General features: G+C 44.7%; 1 protein-coding gene across 10 annotated transcripts in view; it reads left to right on the top strand.

Moving 5' to 3' along the window:
* CASK (calcium/calmodulin dependent serine protein kinase) overlaps positions 1-20,048 on the top strand; it is a 1,269,229-nt gene that overhangs the window by 694,592 nt on the left and 554,589 nt on the right. For all 10 annotated transcript variants that reach the window (XM_085622943.1, XM_085622946.1, XM_085622949.1 and 7 more), the window contains exon 9: positions 12,020-12,103. In XM_085622943.1, the coding sequence (XP_085479069.1) occupies positions 12,020-12,103 (84 nt within the window). The remainder of the gene's footprint in view (positions 1-12,019; positions 12,104-20,048) is intronic.

Below are 20,048 nucleotides of genomic sequence, written 5' to 3'. Positions count from 1 at the left end.
ACCCCTGATGAAGCCGAATCGGATGCTGCGGAGACCAGAATAGTGAACCCTTTGCTTTTGAAGCTCGATGCCCCAAGAGGAACCGGAATGTGGATCTGCGTCCAGGCTGGACAGTGGAGCAGATGGCTGTGGGTGCCAGGGTAATCCCTGTATAGCTTCCCCAGCTGAATTGGCGCTAGCGAGGAGAAGGAAAGCACCGGATAGCCAGTGATTCCTTGGCAGAGGTGGCTGTGGGTCCTCCACCTCCCCTGGTGAGGGCGGCGGCTGGACCTGCGGGAAAGGGACTTGGCCTGCGGCCCCATTTGATAACCTTAATGGCACTTTCCTGCGAGCGTCAAATGGACGGCAAATGAGTGTTGGCCGTGCGGGAGGCCGCGGACAATCTGTATCAGCTTCAGCTGGAAAAGCACTATTTGGACCCGGACTGGTGTCCCCCGCTGCTGTGGTGAGCCATTGGCCCAGTGCTGGATCGACCAGGTGGTGTGGGCCCCCACAAGTACGTGGAGAAGCCCAGCCTGCAGTTCCCCCTGGACTTTGGGGGTCCACGTGGATGGAGGTGGGCCTCCCTCTGCACCAACTGACTACCCTGTGGCAGGGGAATGCATGAGAGCAACCTGGGATGGAGAAACGGACTTCACTCATGCCATAGAGGGAATCGTGAAGAAGGGTCAGAAACAGTCCCTCACACTGATTTAGGCCTTGGGGGTGAAACACAGATGGCCAAGGAAGAAGTAAGTGGGCCTTGAGGGGCATGGGTGGCTATGGTTTCCTCACTGGAACCCCCTCCCCCCTTTCCCCTGTTAGTTGTGACAGATGCTGCTGTGGGCCAGAGAACCTGGTAGGGTGAGCCCCTGAGGCCTCCTGACAACCCCAAGTAGACCTCTGGTGTGGACTGAGAACTGTGGACTTACCTATTAAAAGATTGTGGTCCCCCTCTCTCTGGACATGGGCCTACTTAACCTGCTGGAGTTTGATTAGGGGAAGGACTGGTCCTCTTTTGGGCCTGCATCACTGCAGAGCCTATGACCCCTTCGGGGAAAGACCTGAGGTGATTAGGGCTGTTTAGGCACCACTTCCAAGGGTCCAGGACTGCCTGGGCACGGGGGGGGGGGAGCAGGACAGTCACCCATAACGACCCTGGGGGGGTAATTCAATTTCAGATTGCCGTATACTGCAGGGAGAGGGCTCCTCGGTGACACAGGATAGTTGCAGGTCAAGGCCAGAGGTGATTTATAGGGGAGGTTCGCAGCCCGTCCTGCAAACTGCAATAAAGGTGGAGGAATTACTTGGGAGCCGGAAGCGTAGGGACTGGCAGCGTATCATCCACCTATTGCACATAATTCCCCAGTGAACAGGGTTTCCCCCTCAATGGTGGCCTGGCATAGTCAGTGAGTCTGGGGGAAAAAGTATTGGGGTGGCCTTGACCAAGCTGCTAGGCTCACAGGCATCATCTCCCCCCTTAGTCACAAAGATTAGTCCGGCTTCATGCATCGACGATCAACCAGATGTAACCTTCGTAGACGCCATAATTGGTTAGCGAAGGTCCGTACTTACCAAGATTCCCATGTATTCATATCCCTAGATGCAAAAAAAAGCCTTTGATGCAGTCCATCGGCCTTTTATGATGCAAATGCTGCAGAGGTTTGGTTTTGGTGCACAATATTTATGGTGGGTAGCCCTGCTCTATCAGGCATCCACGACCGCAGTGCGGGATAATGGAGTTCTGTCTGTGGAATTAACCATAAGGTGGGGGAACCCGACAGGGTTGCCCTGTCTCCTCTCCTGCTTGCTCTGGTACTGGAGCCTCTGACTTGTATAGTCTGCGCCCAACCGAATATTAAGGGCTTCCAAAATGCTGGGTCTCCGATTGATGAGGAAAAGATCTTGTTGTATATGGACGACATACTTTTATACCTTACTTGTCAGTAACAGTCTGTCCCCAGGGTATTTCAGGTCTTTGAGGGATTAGGTGCCCATTTGGGATACACCATAAACTGGGACAAATCGGTTCACGGAGACCCCGTTATGGATGGGAACGAGTTTCAAGGAACTAGGAAAGCTGTGCGGTTTGAAGCCTAGGATCTGATTCGTATTTCCAAAGAAGAAGATCTCCTTGACGGGGACAGTCTTATGTTTTTTCAGTCTCTCCAGGGTGGCTACCACACAATGTTTAAAATATTTGCATATCAAGCATGCTTGGAGGGCAGAAGGCATTGATTCAGATCTCCCCGAAAATGTGGCCCTAGAAGTTAGGCTTTTAAGGGAGAATTAGTGGAAAAGGCAATTTCCTTTGTTTATAAAACAACAATAGCATACCTGATACCCTGAAGAAGTTGAGGGATAAATGGGATTATGAAGTGGGGGAGCTAGACGATTTCGACGGGGGGTGGGCAGCCTTGATACATCTGAAAGAAGTGGCAGTTAAGTCCAGGCTGAGGCTCATCCAATTAAAAATCCTCCATCTGGTTTATTATGACTGGGCACACCTGCATAGAAGTGGGAGATCGGTGGCCCCGGAATGTCTTGGGTGTAGGGAGGCTGAGGGGGACTTCTTTCAGACCCTTTGGACTTGTCCAGCTGTACAAACTTATTGGCAAAAGATAATACATGAGCTGGGTAAGATTGTAGGAGCAACACTACCTGTTGAACCCAAATATGTCGGTATAATGACGAATGTGGATGTCTCGCATGCGAAACTACTCTTCTGTAATCTGGGACTGGTGGTGGAGAAGAGGGATGTGGCAAGACATTGGGGGGGGGGGGGGCTCCTGAATCACCGCCCATATCAGAATGAAAGGCGGAGAAGGCTCTGTAGCAGCAGCAGAAAAAGTCACTTATGAAAGTAGGGGGCGCCCACGTAAATTCTATAAAAATTTGCAGCGGGTGGATTTATTACTATGGTTCTGAGATGTTGGAAGATGGGAATGAGGCCCTACCAGCTTAAGCCTAATGGTACTCTTGATTTTGCCATCTGTAACTGTCAGGTTTTTATTTCTTGCCTAAGTATTACCAGGTCGCTATTAATGATATATGTGATGATTACTGCTGCACTAATGTCCTTCGACACAGTTTATTTGCTTGTCGTGGGCGCATGTTCGTGCCCTTTTTGTTTTGTTTTTCAAAACCAAATATAAATATTTTGGGGAAAAAAATATTAATGTATAATCTAACTTTTTCAGCAAGAAATTGAAAAGCTATCTGTTTTTAGTTTGGAGTTTGTGTAATGACAGCCCCAGGTCATGATTTGAAAATCATGACATTGGTTTAGAGCTTTACAAATTGAATACATACATGGTGGGCTTTCTGTGCAGGGCACTGTTTAAGTAACATCGTGGCATACAACATAAAAGGAGGCGTATTTCGGAATAGATCCAAATCAATGTGTTTACTTCCAAACTAGTAAAGTGACAAATGTTTCAAGGCTTTCCTGATAACACATGCATGTTAATTACAAACTTGGCTTAAGTTAATTGTACGATAAACATGAAATCCACTAACTCTTTAGAGTGTGTTATACACAGAATCTAAAGAGCATACAGGTGACCTATAGTGGCATATATTTAGGACACATCAGAATAGTCGGATCGTGTGCCATGTTTAGTAGTTGCAATGAACAATCTTTTTACTGACGCCTTTAAAACAAATCTCTTTGCCATGTTTGCAGCTGCAACTGGGGATAATGACAGATTTCTGTCTCTCCAATATTTCTCAGGAACTAGATGTGAAACTAAGACTTGGTGGTCTTGAGGGTCCATCTTATTATTTGAGATTAATTAATTTGTGAACGTATTGACGAGTGGTTTCCATTCTTTGTCCTGGTTTATAACTCGACTGCCAGTGATCCGAAAATTCATATTCCATCAGGGTTTAGGTTCTGGAAAGGCTCTGATTTTTTTTGCCTTTCCACAAAATACATACATGGTCTGAAAATAGGCAGGAAGTGTAGTTCCAGGGTAGGAATGCTTCGACTCCGTGCACGCCCACAAACTTGTCATGTGTACTGCTTTTCACCAACTCCTGTCCAATCTCTTACTACACTGGAAAAGCTGGAAATGTACCCTTGACAAGGGCAGGAGTAAAACATTTTCTATGGTGGGGGAAAAAGAAGGTTGGTGAAAAGTGGAGTTGTAATCGCTCAGCAGATTTTCGCATTAGCAGATATATGTGCCTGCATTTGCTCATGCAAAAATAGAATTCACAAAAGTCTGCTGGAAGTACCATTTCCAGGCCTACTTCTATAAACACTTTTGAATTTCTGAAAGTCGTAAATCTACATTTTTGTAAGGAATCAGCACTTTTGTGACTTTAAGAACCAGGCCCCTAAGGTTTTTTCAAATCGCCCGTTAATATTTCATTATAGTTTTCCATTATTCTTTTTCAATTCTTTTTAATATTGGCAAGCATCAAACAGGTTTGACTAGATGCTGAGTAAGAGATGTGGTATTTAATTTTTATCATGTTGCAATTTTTTGTGTCCATTTGATTTAGAAAGCAAATATTCACCTATCTTGCTTTCCTGCCTCTGTGTGTATTTGTGTCTGAGGGAACGTTCTACCCTCCATTTGTTAAATTTTGCAATTCGCTACGCTTTCTTTTACTGTAATCACTGTCAGTAAAGCAAACTGACCTCACCTATAACTACATTTCCATAGAGAGCTTTCCCTAATTGTAAAAGCTTTGCTTTAAGGAATCTTATACATAATTTAGAACAACTCGTATGCATGGATATTAATCTTGCCTTAGTGGAAATCGTCATCTTTCAGAGCTCCTTACTGTGGCACTGAAAGAGGAAACCAAATCAGGACACGTGAGGGTTTACACTTCTCGGGTGAAAAGTAAGTCTTCAGCTGTTTCCTAAAGCTAAGTAAATTATTTTCTGATCTTAAATGGATCAGAAGGGTGTTACAAAGTTTGGAGACCATGTAGTCGAACAAACGGCCCCCACCTCTTGCTCTCCTGATTCTAGAGATGGCCATTAGAGCTTAGATCTCTGGGGACGATATAAGGAGTGACAAGATTTTGAAGGATATGTGTTCCAGGGGAGTGCGTTTTTAGTTCTCGCCTACGCAGCGCGCATGCGCTGCATAGGCAAAAAGACCTTTAGCAATGGCTTCGGCTTTTCAGCCAAAAACGTGCACGCGTTCCATTGCCCTCAATGGCAACGCGTGCATATCTGGAGATTCACTTGCGGGAGCGAGCGGCGCCATATGGTAGCAATTATCGCTCCAGCAAGTGAATCGCGCTGCCCCCCCCTTCCCCCTGCTGCCATGCGAGGCATGCGCGCTTGTGCTTGTTTTGATCCGCTGTTTCCATTAGTTTAACTGTACTATCAATGAAGAGGTACAGTGCACTGCACCACAGCCTGCAGATCAGCATTATATTCATTCTTTCATTAGTTTAATAATGATGGAGGCACAGTGCACTGTGCCGCAGCCCGCAGAGCTGCATATGTAATATTAATAAAGGGCACACTGTACCCCCTGCAGCTTGCAAAGCAGCATTAATATAGGCATTCATCCATTAGTTTAACTGTAATATTGGTGATGAGGCACAATGCACTGCACCACAGCCTACAGAGCAGCATTAACATTCATTATTTTCACTGTAATAGTTATGAAAGAGCGCGCCGTACACCGTGCCGCCCGCAGAGCTGTATTAATTTAATATTAATTCGCACACAGAAGGTGTGTAAATGTAATGGTTATGAAGAGACCCCCTTCTCTCGCTGGGCTCGGCCTACACACATTCTTTAGCCCCCCCCCCCCCCCATTTCCCTCGGTGTCACTCCGATGTTAATATGGTGAGTCAGTCGCCTCACGCAGCGCATCCACTGCTCTGAGAACTACACAGGGCAGAAAGACCAAAGCGCATTTTGCATTCCCAGACTATATTTACCTGCTTAGTCAAATATTTTAGCGCCTTCCAGCCACGCTGAAGTGGTCATCCACTAAGTGTCTCTATGCTTCCCGTACTGCCTCCGCCCCATGAGCACTTGCTTCTTGCGCACACACTTTTTGCGTCTCTCCGTACGTCCCGCTAAGCTTTTATCTCATGCATACTTATTTGTGCACACATTTGACCTCTTTTTCGTTGCACTCCGCTCTGTGTATACAGGAGTGTCTTGGTCCTCATTCTTGCACGCGCATCTATGTGTATGTCTGCCTTATTTTAGCTTTAGTTCACTGTATATTCCCTCATCTGTACCCTTAACTTTCTTGTGCACCAGCAACACCTGCCTAGTTTTCATGTTCATTCGCCTTAGGGTTCTCAAGTTTTCCAGTCCGTGCTCGAGCAGCCACTCATTCCCAGTATTTTCTTTGAATACTGGAACTTGTAGTCCTTATTTTAAAATGGGTTAAATGTGACTACAGATCTCAGCATGCAACTTAAACAACTCGGATATTGTGCGGAATAAATGCTGTTTCTATGGGTTTGGATATTTACTGGTTGTGTTAAATACCTCTAATGCTGACTTTTTAGCTTCCGAATGAGGCACAACTTACATATTCAGTATTAAACACACCAATAGTCTGCATGTTTGCCCTTTTCCAGTTTTTTTCTGCTAATGAATTTTTGCAAGTTCGGCATGCCGGAATCCGTCAGTAGTAGACTGTGAGGTTGTGATAATTATTAGACAACTTGTAATTCCTAACTCCATGCAAACTGAAATCAGAACTTAGCACCTCATTTGTAAGCAGAGCCTCAAAGTTCGCTTCCTGCATATGTACTCATCTGTATCTCTGCCTCCTGAGCTCGAGTTATCACTATCAATGCCTTCGCTCGTTTTCCTGCACATTCACCTTTGTGGTGTACAAAGTGCATTCACAGTTCCTCTATAGTTGTGCCTACTAAGCGCTTGTGGCCCCACACACTCACACTTGTGCACCCATGACTCTCGAGGTTCTCTGCACACCCAAATATGAAACGGGACCATCCGTGGTCCCCTGCCGCTATACACTAGGAACCCGGTGCCCAGATGTACGAATTGTAGGTCCTCCGCTGCAGGGCTTGGCCCTTACCCAGACTTGCACATGTTCAAATGTGCCAGTAAAGTGATTTACAAGTTTTGGGGCGGTGATGGCCATTGACAGCTTTCAGTGGGATGAAAAAACTGGGGTGAGGGGTGTCTCTCGAAGGGGCGAGGTCGATGTAATTAAGGGTGTGGCTTAAAAACACTTAAGGTAAAACTCTGTGTGCAGCCCGACTGGTATGTGCTCTCTCTTTCTGTCATTGCATCCAGATATATAATACAAGTAACATTACACCTACAATAAGCCATGACTATTGGCTTTGTCATTAGTTGCGTAAGATAAATAAGCAACAACAATGGCTTCGTTCTATATAAAATAAAAAATGCTTCGGTTCTGAAATGATGAGACTGTGAAAGAACTATAACGAGTTTAGTTGTTACATCAAAGGCAGTGAAGAGTGTTACTGCTGCACAGGTAAGATTTTTTTTATTTCCTTTTTGCATGCGCGCGCACACAACTCTCGGTCGCGGCCGCATGTCTTGCTCGCCATTACTTTCGCGCGCACCATTTGCTTGTTTAATGATTGAATTTTGACCATTTTTAGGATTTAAGCGTCTTTTGCTAAACCAAAAACTGCAAGTTTTATGGAAAAGTTTATTCAATTTTGCGAAAACATTTTACTAAGTGGAGAACTACCTGGCGATAGTGAGCACATTTTGAAAAATCGACAACAGCCCCTTTGTTTTAAGGATATACATTACCTCGTGAGACAACTGCCCTGATTGCTTGGTTTTAAAAGTTTTTGTAAAGTTTCTTTGATATGTTTTTAACATGGGCGGAGGCGCCACAGGACAAACAGAATATTCTTAAAGTTCTTCTTAAAACAAGTTAATAAAATGCACTTAACAGATCTGCAATCAGCCAGTGGCGAACCACGGTGCCTTAAAAAAAGTGCGAATTATAACAAGAAAACAAAACGAAATAGTTTAAAAGACATCAGTGAAGATTTCGCTAACAGAATTAACACAAATGCCATATTTGCGTTTCGCCCAGGCTTGATGGCAGTCACGTGGTTTTCACATCCTCCTGGAGTTTTTGCACACAGGCGTGAATAACAGGCTGTGAATAGCGGCGCGGTCTCTTTCACATGCAGATTAGCTTGTCTTTCGACTGTCTAAATAAATAGCGTTTCTTGCTATTCTCCCTGGTGGCTGTATGGCTCCCGGCAGATTACATGCAAATTTACGTGTCGCTATAATTGGTATTTTTCAACATCAGCCTCCAACATCCGCTTTACCGAAAATAAAGTTACTCCTGTCCACAATTCTACAATAATTGTTTTTTGAGTTTCAAATAAGCCCTCTGAAAGCATCTGTGCGCCTCCCCTCCACAGAGCCCCTACCTCACACCCCCATCCCATCCCCGCAGGACTCCACCAACGGATTACTATTTAAATCTCATTACATATTCTAAGATGACTTCCTTGGTCGGGTAAAGGACCCCCTGTCAGGGAAACAAACATCGTCCCTTCTCCTCCTCCCAAGAAATTGTACCAACACCATTGCTTCAAAAACAACATCCTCATGCACAAAACTAACAACAACAAAAAAATCACTGCAACAGAAATAACAGAAAAAAAAACAACAAACAGGACTCAATGTAACGCAAAGGCCCAATATACAACAACCGAACATGACTCATTGCAACATTACAACTTCAAAAATCCAAAAATGTAACCAGTACTCATTGCAACTGAAGTAGCCCTAAAGTCAATCAATATACATAACTCACTACAGCACAAACAGCCACTAAACCCAACTCACCACTCACCAAAGCATTCACAAACAACTCAGTCTAACAGAAACAAACCCAAACCAACAAAGACAAGTAGTGGCATAGCCAATAGGTCTCGCCTTTGGGACCTTTTAAGTGTTTAGCACCAAGAATATTGTTCTGCATAACTAAATACTTAGAAGGTCCCAAAAGCGAGACCTATTGGCTATGCCAATGCTTGTTCTTGTTGGCGATGCATAGGTCCTTGAATTGTATTATCTCGTTTATTGGTTGTCAGTGAGGTATCACCAGGCTGAACAGGTAGACTGTGTTTTGGACAAGCCATGAGTACTCTGTTTCGGCATTCTCTGCAACCTGCAGCTTTCTTATACGCTGGGCCGCCTAGATAGAGTGAATTGCTGTAGTCGAGAGGAGAGAGTATCAACCATTGGACTTCTGTTCTACGATCTTCCAACTGAAACTATATAAGTGTTTTTTGAAGAGCCCTTGGAAGGCCAAAGGAAGGCCAAAGCAGGTGCCAGCAACCTTCTTTGCTCGAGGGCCCGTCATCATGTCTTTATCTAAGATAAAGCCAAGGCTCTGTACTTCAGGTTGGGGGGGGGGGCTTCGCCAAGTTCTCGGACCAGAGGAATTGGTCCCAGAGTGCTGGATTATTTCCAGGCACCATTACCTCTCCTTTGCCCCAGTTTAACTTGTGGCTGCTGGAAGACATTCAGTTAGTTACCTGTTCTAGGCAGATGCTCAGCCTATCAAAGGCTGAAGAAATATTGGGTGATAGTGAAACCCCCCCCCCCCCCCGCCCCCCCCCCCCACCCCACCCCATCATCAGCCTTCGTAGGCTAAGCTGCCAAACTCGAGATCCGCAGCATATGAACTATTTCCCCAGCCCTCTCTACACCATAAAAGTGTAATGAGGAAGCGTTTATTTTGTCATTGCTTTCTGTTCCTCCTGCTCCCCTTTCGCGACCCAGTCAGTCTCCTTGCAAAATAGCCACATGAAAACAAGATGAAAGACAAAAAGAAAAACGGCACGGGTGCTGTGCAAGCACTGTGTACAACAAAAACCAGAAATATAAGCTCTCATGGGATTGTAAAAAAACAAGACAGTGATGATACAGAAACAAGTAAGGAACATGTTTGCCTTCGAAAGTAAGCAAAAAATGTGACAGAAAAGTAATGTTGTGAGGAGTTTTTTTCTGTATACACAGTGCATCGAAGAGGTTCATAACACAATGCATGATGTGGCGAAATCCGATATCATCTTCTATTGCTCCCATTAGTGCTGATGCTGTGTGTAGACCTTTGGATCCGTGTGCTAATTTGGTGCTTACTGCAATGATCTATATATAAACTGTTGGGCTTAGGTCTGAACTGAATCCCAGGATTGCCCTCCCAACCTCTCCTCTTCAAAGTGATACAATAGGCATCACGGTATTCATAGAAATGTGCTATTTTTAGTGATAAAAAGGGCAACAACTGCCCCAGCGACTGCTCCATAAAATACTTTTTTTTTTTTTCTATAAAAGAAATTATGAAACTGAAGCTAACACAACGACCACAACAGTCGGCTATGGTAGCTCAATGGGCTGATGTATCCACTCAACGTATCTGTTTAATGCCACGATCCGGGTTCAAATCCTGTTTGAACAACTTAGCCCTTCATCCTTACGCGGTTGAAAATCCCATTGACTTGCGTAACAATTAACATCTTTTTGTCAGTAGAACCAACAGAGGTACTCAGGATAAACATGCACTATTTAAATACGTTAGGCAAGTCTATGTTAACACATAACAAAAAGTTCCCCGCCTAACGACAGGCTTCCTCCAAAAATAGCTGCTATGGCGAAAGTGCCTTGTCCATCTGCGCAGTATTGCCTTGGTGATTTAACATTGTCTCCAACGGGTGGATAGTATGTAGTTCTATGTTTTTTGTTTTTTTTTTACCTTTGGTGCAAAAGCAAGCATTACTGAGAGCATGAGAAATGGCCTCAGTTATTTAAATAGGAAAGGTTTGATTGAATTTTAAAGACGATCATTTTTGAATTATTTTAAGAATATTTGATGTTCGTTCCCAAGCTTAGGGTCCTGAAAGTGAAATGTTAACTGGAACTTAGGGTTACTAAGTAGTACCAAGGTGTACACTTTCTGCATTCTATGTGTTTGTGAACCTGGGCCTGAGGCACCTTACCAATAACAGAACAAAGTTATTTTGGGTACTAACGTTCCATCCTATGAATACAGTGAATGTATTATAGTCTGATAAATAGTGTATTAATAGAAGATAACAATATTAACCTAAACTAGACCATGGGCCTCTAAAGTTCAAAAACATCCAGGGTTGGCCGTTGGAGAGAGGGGAGATATCCCAAATAACTTTGAAAGATGTTTTAAGCCGTATTTAACTACCCTTCATGTGTTTGTAAACTACAGTGTGCTAGTGATTCTCCCATAAACCGAAGCACAAACTTCTGCATCAAATTGAGTATTAAAATTAAACATTTATCAGTGAAGAGAGACCTTAAGAGTAATTGTGACTCCCAACTTTGATAGCTCTGCCCCAACCATTCAAAATCTTATCCGCGCCCCCCATCCCCCAAAGTCAGACTAGTTGTAGCCCTGCATCAGGCGATAGATGTTCCACACCCCCTGCTGCTAATTTGTTGATGTAAATACAAGTCAGTTCTCCCTTTTGATGGAGGGATAACTTGATTTTGGTTGTGTGAAATAATCTTTGCCTTTCTGTCACTGTCTCTTGTTAGTCTGTTGAATATATTTCCTCTGTAAAGTGTTGCAGCTTCTAATGGTGATTTTCACTATCTTTTCTAAAATTGTATTTATCATTTCGTCTGTTAGAACGCCTCATTTCTTTCTCCCTTTGGAAAAGCTGCATCGCTGTACCATAGGTTCATTACATTGTATTTTTCATATCATCTGCTAAAAGGAAAAGTCTTTTTCTGTCATTAGGAAGTGGCTGACTTCAACCCTGTGAAGGTAGCTTGCAAGTAACTGTATTACTTGGATTGAACTAAAATAATTGTAAATGTTGGTTACTATTGTTTTATTGTTTCCAGTGCTTTTTCATTGTTGTATTCATGCCTCTTTTCTTTATAAGTTTATATTTTGCTCTGAAAATATTAAAATGTAAATAAATAATTCTAGTTTTGGAACACTTTTGATGCATAGATCTTGATTTATAATTTTGGAATTCTATGTTTTTAATTGTATATACTTTTTGTGTGTCCAACCTGTTGCAGGAGCGGGATCGTTATGCCTACAAAATCCACCTTCCAGAAACGGTAGAGCAATTGAGGAAATTCAATGCAAGAAGGAAATTAAAGGTAATTACAGTGTTAAGATGCAATTGGTTATTTTGTAATTTAGCTTTTGATTAGTCAGTGTTTTTCTGAAATACCTGTATACCTTCTTATTGTCTTTAAACATGCCCATATCTTTGCATATAGTTAGCTTGTACAAACAGAAGCAATTTGTAGTTAACAATTTGACTGCTAGAAACCACATGTAATAGGAATATCTAGAATATTTCAAGCTAAATTGTATCGTAGAGTGTTTGCAAAAATCTTCAATTGCAAATGTTTTTATGTAACAATTTTTCATTTGCAAAGCAATAGGTTGTTTACTTCAAAAAGTGTTTGTAGGAAGAGGTAACGATTTCAATATGCAAAAAATTACAAATGTCCTGTAAAAACAACTAATCTACCATCTGGTTAAATGTCTGTGGAAAACAGTGTAACCTACTCCTTAATAGTACTTTTTCTAATTCTGTATATTTTGATTATCATTGAATTTGTCCATCGAGATTTTCTGTTGCATGGCCTGTTGCCTAGAGTACTCTGTGGAGAAGCATTCTAACTAACAGAAATGTCAGGGCTATATGAACATTGGGCGGATATTGCTTTTTGCCCATGCTAGGAAAATGCATGCTAGCAAACATGCAGCAAAACACTGTTTGAAGCAAATGTGTAGTCAGGAACTAGCTTGGCAATATTTTTCCCAAATAGCTGGTCACAGCATAGGTTTTGGGGGTATCCCTTGCTAATAGTCAAGGCATCAAGGAGAATCTGATCAGGTGTTTAATTATCTCAAAACAACCCATGATCCTATGTTTTCTTCAGAAGTGGCTGATCTTTCCTTTAAGATAAAGCACTATTGCAAAAATAGTAAATTTAGAGTTTTCGTTTGAACCACAAAAGGTAGTTTTTTAAAGCAGAGGAATGAAGTGGAAGACATCTTTGCTTTTACATAGAAAATGCCGCACATTGTAGTTCAGCTATCATGTTTTTCTTTGAAGATTGGGTAAGTTGTCTTAGTTACTAAGTTTGTCAAATTATCTGCCATTCTATCCTCTCTAGAGGTGGAAATGCCCAGTTAGGAAATTGTTTAGTTTCTTGAGTTGTGAAAACATTCAAAGGTCTCTCTAGACGAGGTAGTTTCTGCTGAACCACAGAAAACACCTAAAAGGAGACAAACACAGTTTCAGTTAGTGAAGAAGTTGGCGAGATGGGTACCCTATTAAGTGTGTATATGAAATTGGGATATTAGTTGCGAAGGATGCTGACTCCTTCACAAGTATTACGTCCGCAGTGGTCTTATTACTGGTAACCAAGTACCGCTTTGTAGCACTTGACTCTGGAGAGTGAAGCAGAGCAGTCCAAGGCCTAATTGTTGTCCCAATTGGCAAACACGCAATAAACAACACTTCATAAATTGCCCAGTTAGTGCTTTTTCCTTAAAAAAGGAAAAGTGTTTTTTATTGTACTCCCTGCTAAATACTATGCCTTAATATTACAAATATGTATGTGAGGTGCATTGAAATACCTTTGGTGACACCTTCCTATCCCCTGGTGGATCCAGAGTCCCATAATCATAATAAGCACATAGCAGTGGCTTCGGCCTTCAAAATGGCTGTTGCATTCTGAGTGCTCCAGACCACCTCCATCATTCGCCACCAAAAGCTGCCCATCCACAATGCTTCTAAAGAACAAGTTACTTACCTTCGGTAACGCTTTTTCTTGTGGATACAGAATCTGCCTGTGGATTCCTCACCTTGTGAATATCCCCTGCGCCAGCAACATTCGGAAACTTTTGTAGCTCTCCACGCCGACGAGGACGAAGATGACGTCACAGAGGCACGGCTCCGCTCGCGGCTCCGCTGACGTCACTGGATCCATAAGAAGACCTCGTCGGCGTGATGTCAGTTCCGCCCTTTTTTCCGTGCCTTCGAGGCACACGAACGGACTGACAGCAATATATATACAGTATACACAGTACATAATATACAAAACAACACACACAGTGTGGAGATATTATAGGAAGGGAAAAGAAATAGAACACTGCCTTTGACAGTAACAAATACATTTTGAAACACCATCATCAGAATTGTAGGTATTCGATAGGCCTGGGCTAAAATTCCGTTCCGCTCGTGGAAATTGCGATAATTTGACATTCGCGTTCCGCGGAGAGCGCGGAAATGTAAAAATTTCCGCAATCCTCATTTTACAGGAAATTTTTAGCTTGCTCGCGCTGTAAAATAATACATTCTCGCGTGCGCGCGATCACCTTACCTGAATCCCCGCGTTCGCCGACAAGTTTTCCCGATCCGGTCGCGTTCTCCACGAGATGTTGGATTGTTGGTAGCCATTTGCGCTGTCTCGCGATAGTTCGCGCCCGCAGTAACGTCATTCGTCGCGCGATCACGTCTTTCTTCTCGCGATCATGCACCACGAGACCAGTGATAACAAGATGGCCGCGCCCGCAAGCAACCGCATGGGTAAGTTGGCGAGCCGCGACCACGCAGAAAATACCGCGAACGGGCGGGAAAAAAACTTCCGCATCTTCGCGATATTTCCGCGTGTTTGCGGAGATTTTTAACATTTTCACGATAATTTGCGAAAGTGAATTTCGCAAATTCCGCCCACCCCTAGTATACAAGGGTGGACAACGGGGAGGCGGGTGGGTCAGTGAGGAATCCACAGGCAGATACTGTATCCACCAGAAAAAGCGTTTCCAGCCGCTGCGCTAACACGCCGAGTTTCAGTGCGTTACCTACCTCGCACCATCTGCCTCCTGCCTCGCCGAGTGCTACCCCTCCGCTTCCCGCAGCCGCCTCCTTCACCGACAGCAGCTGCGGACACTACGTGGGGCCAGGACCACAACTCCCACCATTCCAAGCGGTAAGGGAAGCCGCTGACGCAGGCAACGCGCCAGGAGGCGCTCAAAAGGTCGGCGCCCCCACGGCAGAGCGGGTTCCTGTTTCCAGCCGCTGCGCTAACACGCCGAGTTTCAGTGCGTTACCTACCTCGCACCATCTGCCTCCTGCCTCCTGCCTCGCCGAGTGCTACCCCTCCGCTTCCCGCAGCCGCCTCCTTCACCGACAGCAGCTGCGGACACTACGTGGGGCCAGGACCACAACTCCCACCATTCCAAGCGGTAAGGGAAGCCGCTGACGCAGGCAACGCGCCAGGAGGCGCTCAAAAGGTCGGCGCCCCCACCGCGACGCGGGACGCGCGCGGGTGGCGCCGGGAGAAGCCCGGGACAAGGCCGGGACCGTCTGTGGCCGTCCGGGGCCGGAGGAGGCTGGGCTGGGCCCCCTCCCTAACGTCAAAGGTCCCGCGTTGAGTGTGGTTTTGACCAACGTCCTGCTTATTCCACTATAAGGTACTGTGTTGCTATTGAGGGGTCCTTGCTTTGGTGATAATCAGGGGACATAGTACAAACTGTGCATTATAGTGCTCTTGGGTGAGTGTTCAGGCGAGTGCCTCAATGGGCAAAAGGAAAATATCTGATGTGAATGGGGGAACGGCCAGCTTAACTGGCAATGCGACCAAAAGGAAAAAGGCCAGAAAGCTTAACAAAAAATCTATGCCTGCTACTACACTAGACCGAATTGACTCGCTAGTAGATGATTGTACTACCATCCTTGATTCTGACATTCCTCTTACATCTCCACCTTCGCCGCTCTCATCTATTCACCGTCCAAGTCCTGTAATTATCCCGCAAATGTTTAGTAAAAAATTTCCAGCACGGGACATCTCACGGAGTGACAGTGACAATCTCAAACAAACTACTGAAGATGCAAGTTCCTGTGTCCCACTTCCTAATCCAGTACCCCTTGATCCTATTGTCATTGTTTGCTCAAACCGCTTTGAGCCACTAGCCGACATTGATAATGACTATGTTGAGCCTATTACCAGTACTGCTAGCTCTGATGTACCTGCAATATTTAACTCGTGTTCAGCTCGGGGCTCCAAATCTGGGTTACAGATAGAAGGGGATAGGTTGCGCCAAGAATCACTAGGAAGTACTACAACAGCTACAGGTTCAATTACAGAAACTATTATGTCCCTGAAGCTTGAGATTAGCGATTTAAAAGCACTAGTTGCGGAATTATTGCTCATAGTCAAAAAACTCCCTAGCCCATTATTACAACCACCACCGACCTTACCTACTATTGCGCATAACCTAAAGACAAAAATATCTTCCCTCCAAACACCTGACCCTAGTTTAACTACATTGCCCCAGATGACATCTCTACCGACACAGGATAGATTAAACCATCCACCACCCATTAGAGCTCGGTCCAATCACTCTAATACTAACACAAAATCTCAGTCAACTGCAAATCCCTATGTTGCCACTAGTCAGCCTTTTTCTGCCCAAAGACAACCAGCTCACGCCCCGTCTTTCCAACCCCATATAGTGCAAAAGCCGAGAGCCAGCTCACAACCTACTGTCTATATGGTAGGTGTCCCCATGACTGCCGGTCATGAGAACGAAGAATCCTTAAAAAACAAGATCATACACTGGATTCGCCATGTCAGAGGCTGCCGATCCCTCATAAGAGATGATCTATTGGGGGTCCGCAGACTCAGACTTGACAACAATTACACGGACGCAATAGAGTTGACTCTAGCTAACCATCACCTAGCTGACGGCCTTATAGCACTAGAATACAGATCTTCCTCCCCTGACTCGTCTGCTATTCAATTCAGACGCTTCCTTACAGCAAGTCAAGACAACACGAGGAGGTGGGGTGGATTGTCAAATCATGGCTCTGAGGGTGTATCTAATTTGGAATTAAATGATTGACTTACTCCGGCAACAAATACCCTACCAATTTCTGGTGGAGTACCCCAAGTAATCCTGGCTGCCAATTGCAGGATGTCTACTCAAATAGGACTTTCTCCTATTCCTTGTGGGGCTCAGGGGGAAGGCGGGACACAACTCTTGACCCCAATCTCATACACTCTGGACCCTGACCCTACTCCACCTCTAGCTCAACCATTGAACTATAAAATCGTCTCATGGAATATTGCCGGCCTGAAAGCTAAACTCACCCTGCCGGATTGGAACACTGTTATTTCCACCTTTGACATCTGCATATTCCAAGAGACTTGGAGCTTAACACCTTTGTACCAACCTGGCTATACCAGTTATTGTGTTCCTGCCCGATCCATCGGCCGTGGCCGCCCCTCTGGAGGCCTCATAATATGGATAAATATTGCCCTTCCCTGTAGGGTCCGTGAAGTACAAAGCTCATCACCGGACATGATGCATATAACTCTGAGTGGTCTGAAAGGGGGGCCCTGCATTGAGCTTTTCAACATATATGTTAGAGGCACCCAAGGAGGACCTAAATCACCAATTGTCACTACACTGGAAGAACAGCTTTCCTCTTGTCCTTCTAGCTCACTTATTCTGGTCGCAGGGGACTTGAACTGTACCTACGAGCCCCTTGCCTCTGAAGACATCTTAGAGGTCGATGAAGAAGACGCCAAATGGGGGATACCTTCTTTATCTATTCCCCCAGTGAAGAGATGGACACCGGTGATAATTCAGCTAAATGCTTTGGTTTTGGAATTTGGCCTGAGAGCTGCCAATGGTCGACTTCCCTCCGACCTCCACGCAGCCAATACTTTTAATAGAGTCTCTAGTCCATCTCGAATCGATTATATTTTAATCGATCGTAGACTGTGGCGCCATGCGGTGGATTTGGTCATAGCTCCAACCATTGACAGTGACCATAACCCACTTTGCTTAACGCTAAAGAACCTGTGGCCACCAGACCAAGCAATTTCCGATCCCTGTCCCCTATCGTCCACCAAAGATATTATTCCATCAAATTGCAAAAGGTTCCTGAAATGGCCCAAAATCGCCTTAGATGAACAAAAAATTCATTCTATAAAAAATATATTGTCATCTAAAACCGCTGAACTTAGGGAAGCTTATGAGGAATCTGTCCAGTGCTCAAGGGCCACATCTATTCATGTTTCCACCACCGAGCTGATTGGAGCACTTTTTATATCCTCTTCTACAACTAAAACCAATAAATATAAGTCACCTGGCTCCTGGTTTAACTCTGAGTGCAGGTCAAGTAAGAAGGAGCTTATATCGGCTATTAAAACTAAGGATTGTTCCCTTATTAAATACGCCAGGTCTGCCTATAGGAAGGCTGTTATCAGAGCAAAGTCTGCCTGGGAGGAATCTCACTGGCAGGCTTTAAAAACTGCTAGCTTAGCCAGGGATGGAGCCACATTCTGGAACCTGTGCAGATACTCAAGAGGCTCTGACCCTGATGTAATTTCTAACCACATCATAAACCATGAATGGTTTGCTCACTTTTCGAGCCTCTATTCGGGCACAGATGATGAAACCTTGAGTACATTTTCTCCAATTGCTCCAACAGATCCCATCCTGACCAACTATGACTTGTTTACAGAGGTAGAAGTTGTGACCGCCATCAACAGATTAGTTCCAGCTAAAGCTCCAGGTCCTGACGGCCTGCCTGGTGATTTGTTCCGCTCCGATCCTAAATCATGGGCTGTTTATTTTACCATCTTACTCAATGCCATCCTTAAGGGGTCACCCATCCCTGAATCATGGAAAGGAGCGGAAGTAGTACCAATATATAAGAAGGGCTCCAGGGAGGATCCTGCCAACTACCGACCAATAAGTCTTATTGACGTTGGCCAGAAAGTCGTTGGCAGGGTTCTGCTGGAGCGTATATTGTCATGGGCTACTGAGCATAGTGTTCTTTCACACTTTCAGGCTGGGTTCAGACCTAGGACGAGCACGATCGACCAGGTCTTCAGGCTGCTCTTGCTACACTGGAAGGTTGTTTCGATTGGTAGGGGCAGTCTCCATTTGGCCTTCATAGATCTGAGATCTGCTTTTGACCTGGTCCCCCGTGCCCGTCTTTGGTCTGTCCTCCAGGAAATGGGTTTGCCGTCCCCTCTTCTGGACCTTTTGGTTCGTCTACACGAGGGTAACTTTGCAAGGGTCCGGTGGGGAACTCAGGCACAGAAAACTGATAAGATCCCAGTTAAAAGAGGTGTCCGCCAGGGCTGTGTATTGGCGCCCACCCTCTTTTCCCTGTTTGTGAATGGAGTGGTGAAATTCTTACAAGATGTTCCAGCTGACGCCCCTGCCCTGGCGGGTGAAAAAGTTCCCACCCTTCTCTTTGCGGACGACACCCTCTTGATTTCGAAGACACCAAAAGGCCTACAGAAGCTTTTAGATAGGTTTCATTTGTTCTGTTCATTGAGAGGTTTAGCTATTAACACATCAAAAACTAAGCTCCTCTCCTTCAAGTCACATAAATCACCCAGCGTACCTATCGTGTCTGACGGAACGCCCCTGGAATATGTCAAATTATTTGACTATCTAGGAATCAGAGTTTCTGACACCTTAAGCTGGAGACCCCACATTACTAAGATGCTACTAAATTTCAAACGAGCCACGGGAGTGATTGCTAAAGAACATTGATCCTCTAGGAGTAAGCCAATCACTCCCGCATTAGAGATCTACCAGGCCAAAGCAGTTGGTACGGCCCTATATGGTGCCGAATTATGGGGTTTTGACAACATTGAAGACATCATCTTGTCCGAGAACAAATTTATGAGAGATCTACTCTCAATGCCTAGGGGAACCCCTCTGAAACCACTGTTCAGTGATCTGGGTAGGCGTTCGATCAAAGATATTGCTAGGTTGCGCCCTTTGTTATTTTGGGCTCGTCTTTGGCGCACTCCGGAGCTAGAAAAATACTCTGAGGGCCTGAGAGAAATTATGAACACTCCAGGCTCCCATAAAATAAGCTGGCTCCGTAACATCAAAAAATCCTTAAAGCAACTAGATCTAAACGATGCCTGGGAACACGGTGTCCCCGTGAGTAAGGTGGACCTTAAAAGAGCATATTGGGCCAGGATTGATAACGAGGATCTTAGCAACTCTAATGTTGGCAGGCTGACTGAAGCTTTCTACATCCAC

This window comes from Triturus cristatus, chromosome 8 (genome assembly GCF_964204655.1).
Source record: "Triturus cristatus chromosome 8, aTriCri1.1, whole genome shotgun sequence".
Lineage (NCBI taxonomy): Eukaryota > Metazoa > Chordata > Amphibia > Caudata > Salamandridae > Triturus > Triturus cristatus.
The sequence above is the reverse complement of the archived record's forward strand: the minus strand, read 5'-3'. Positions and strand labels throughout refer to the sequence as shown.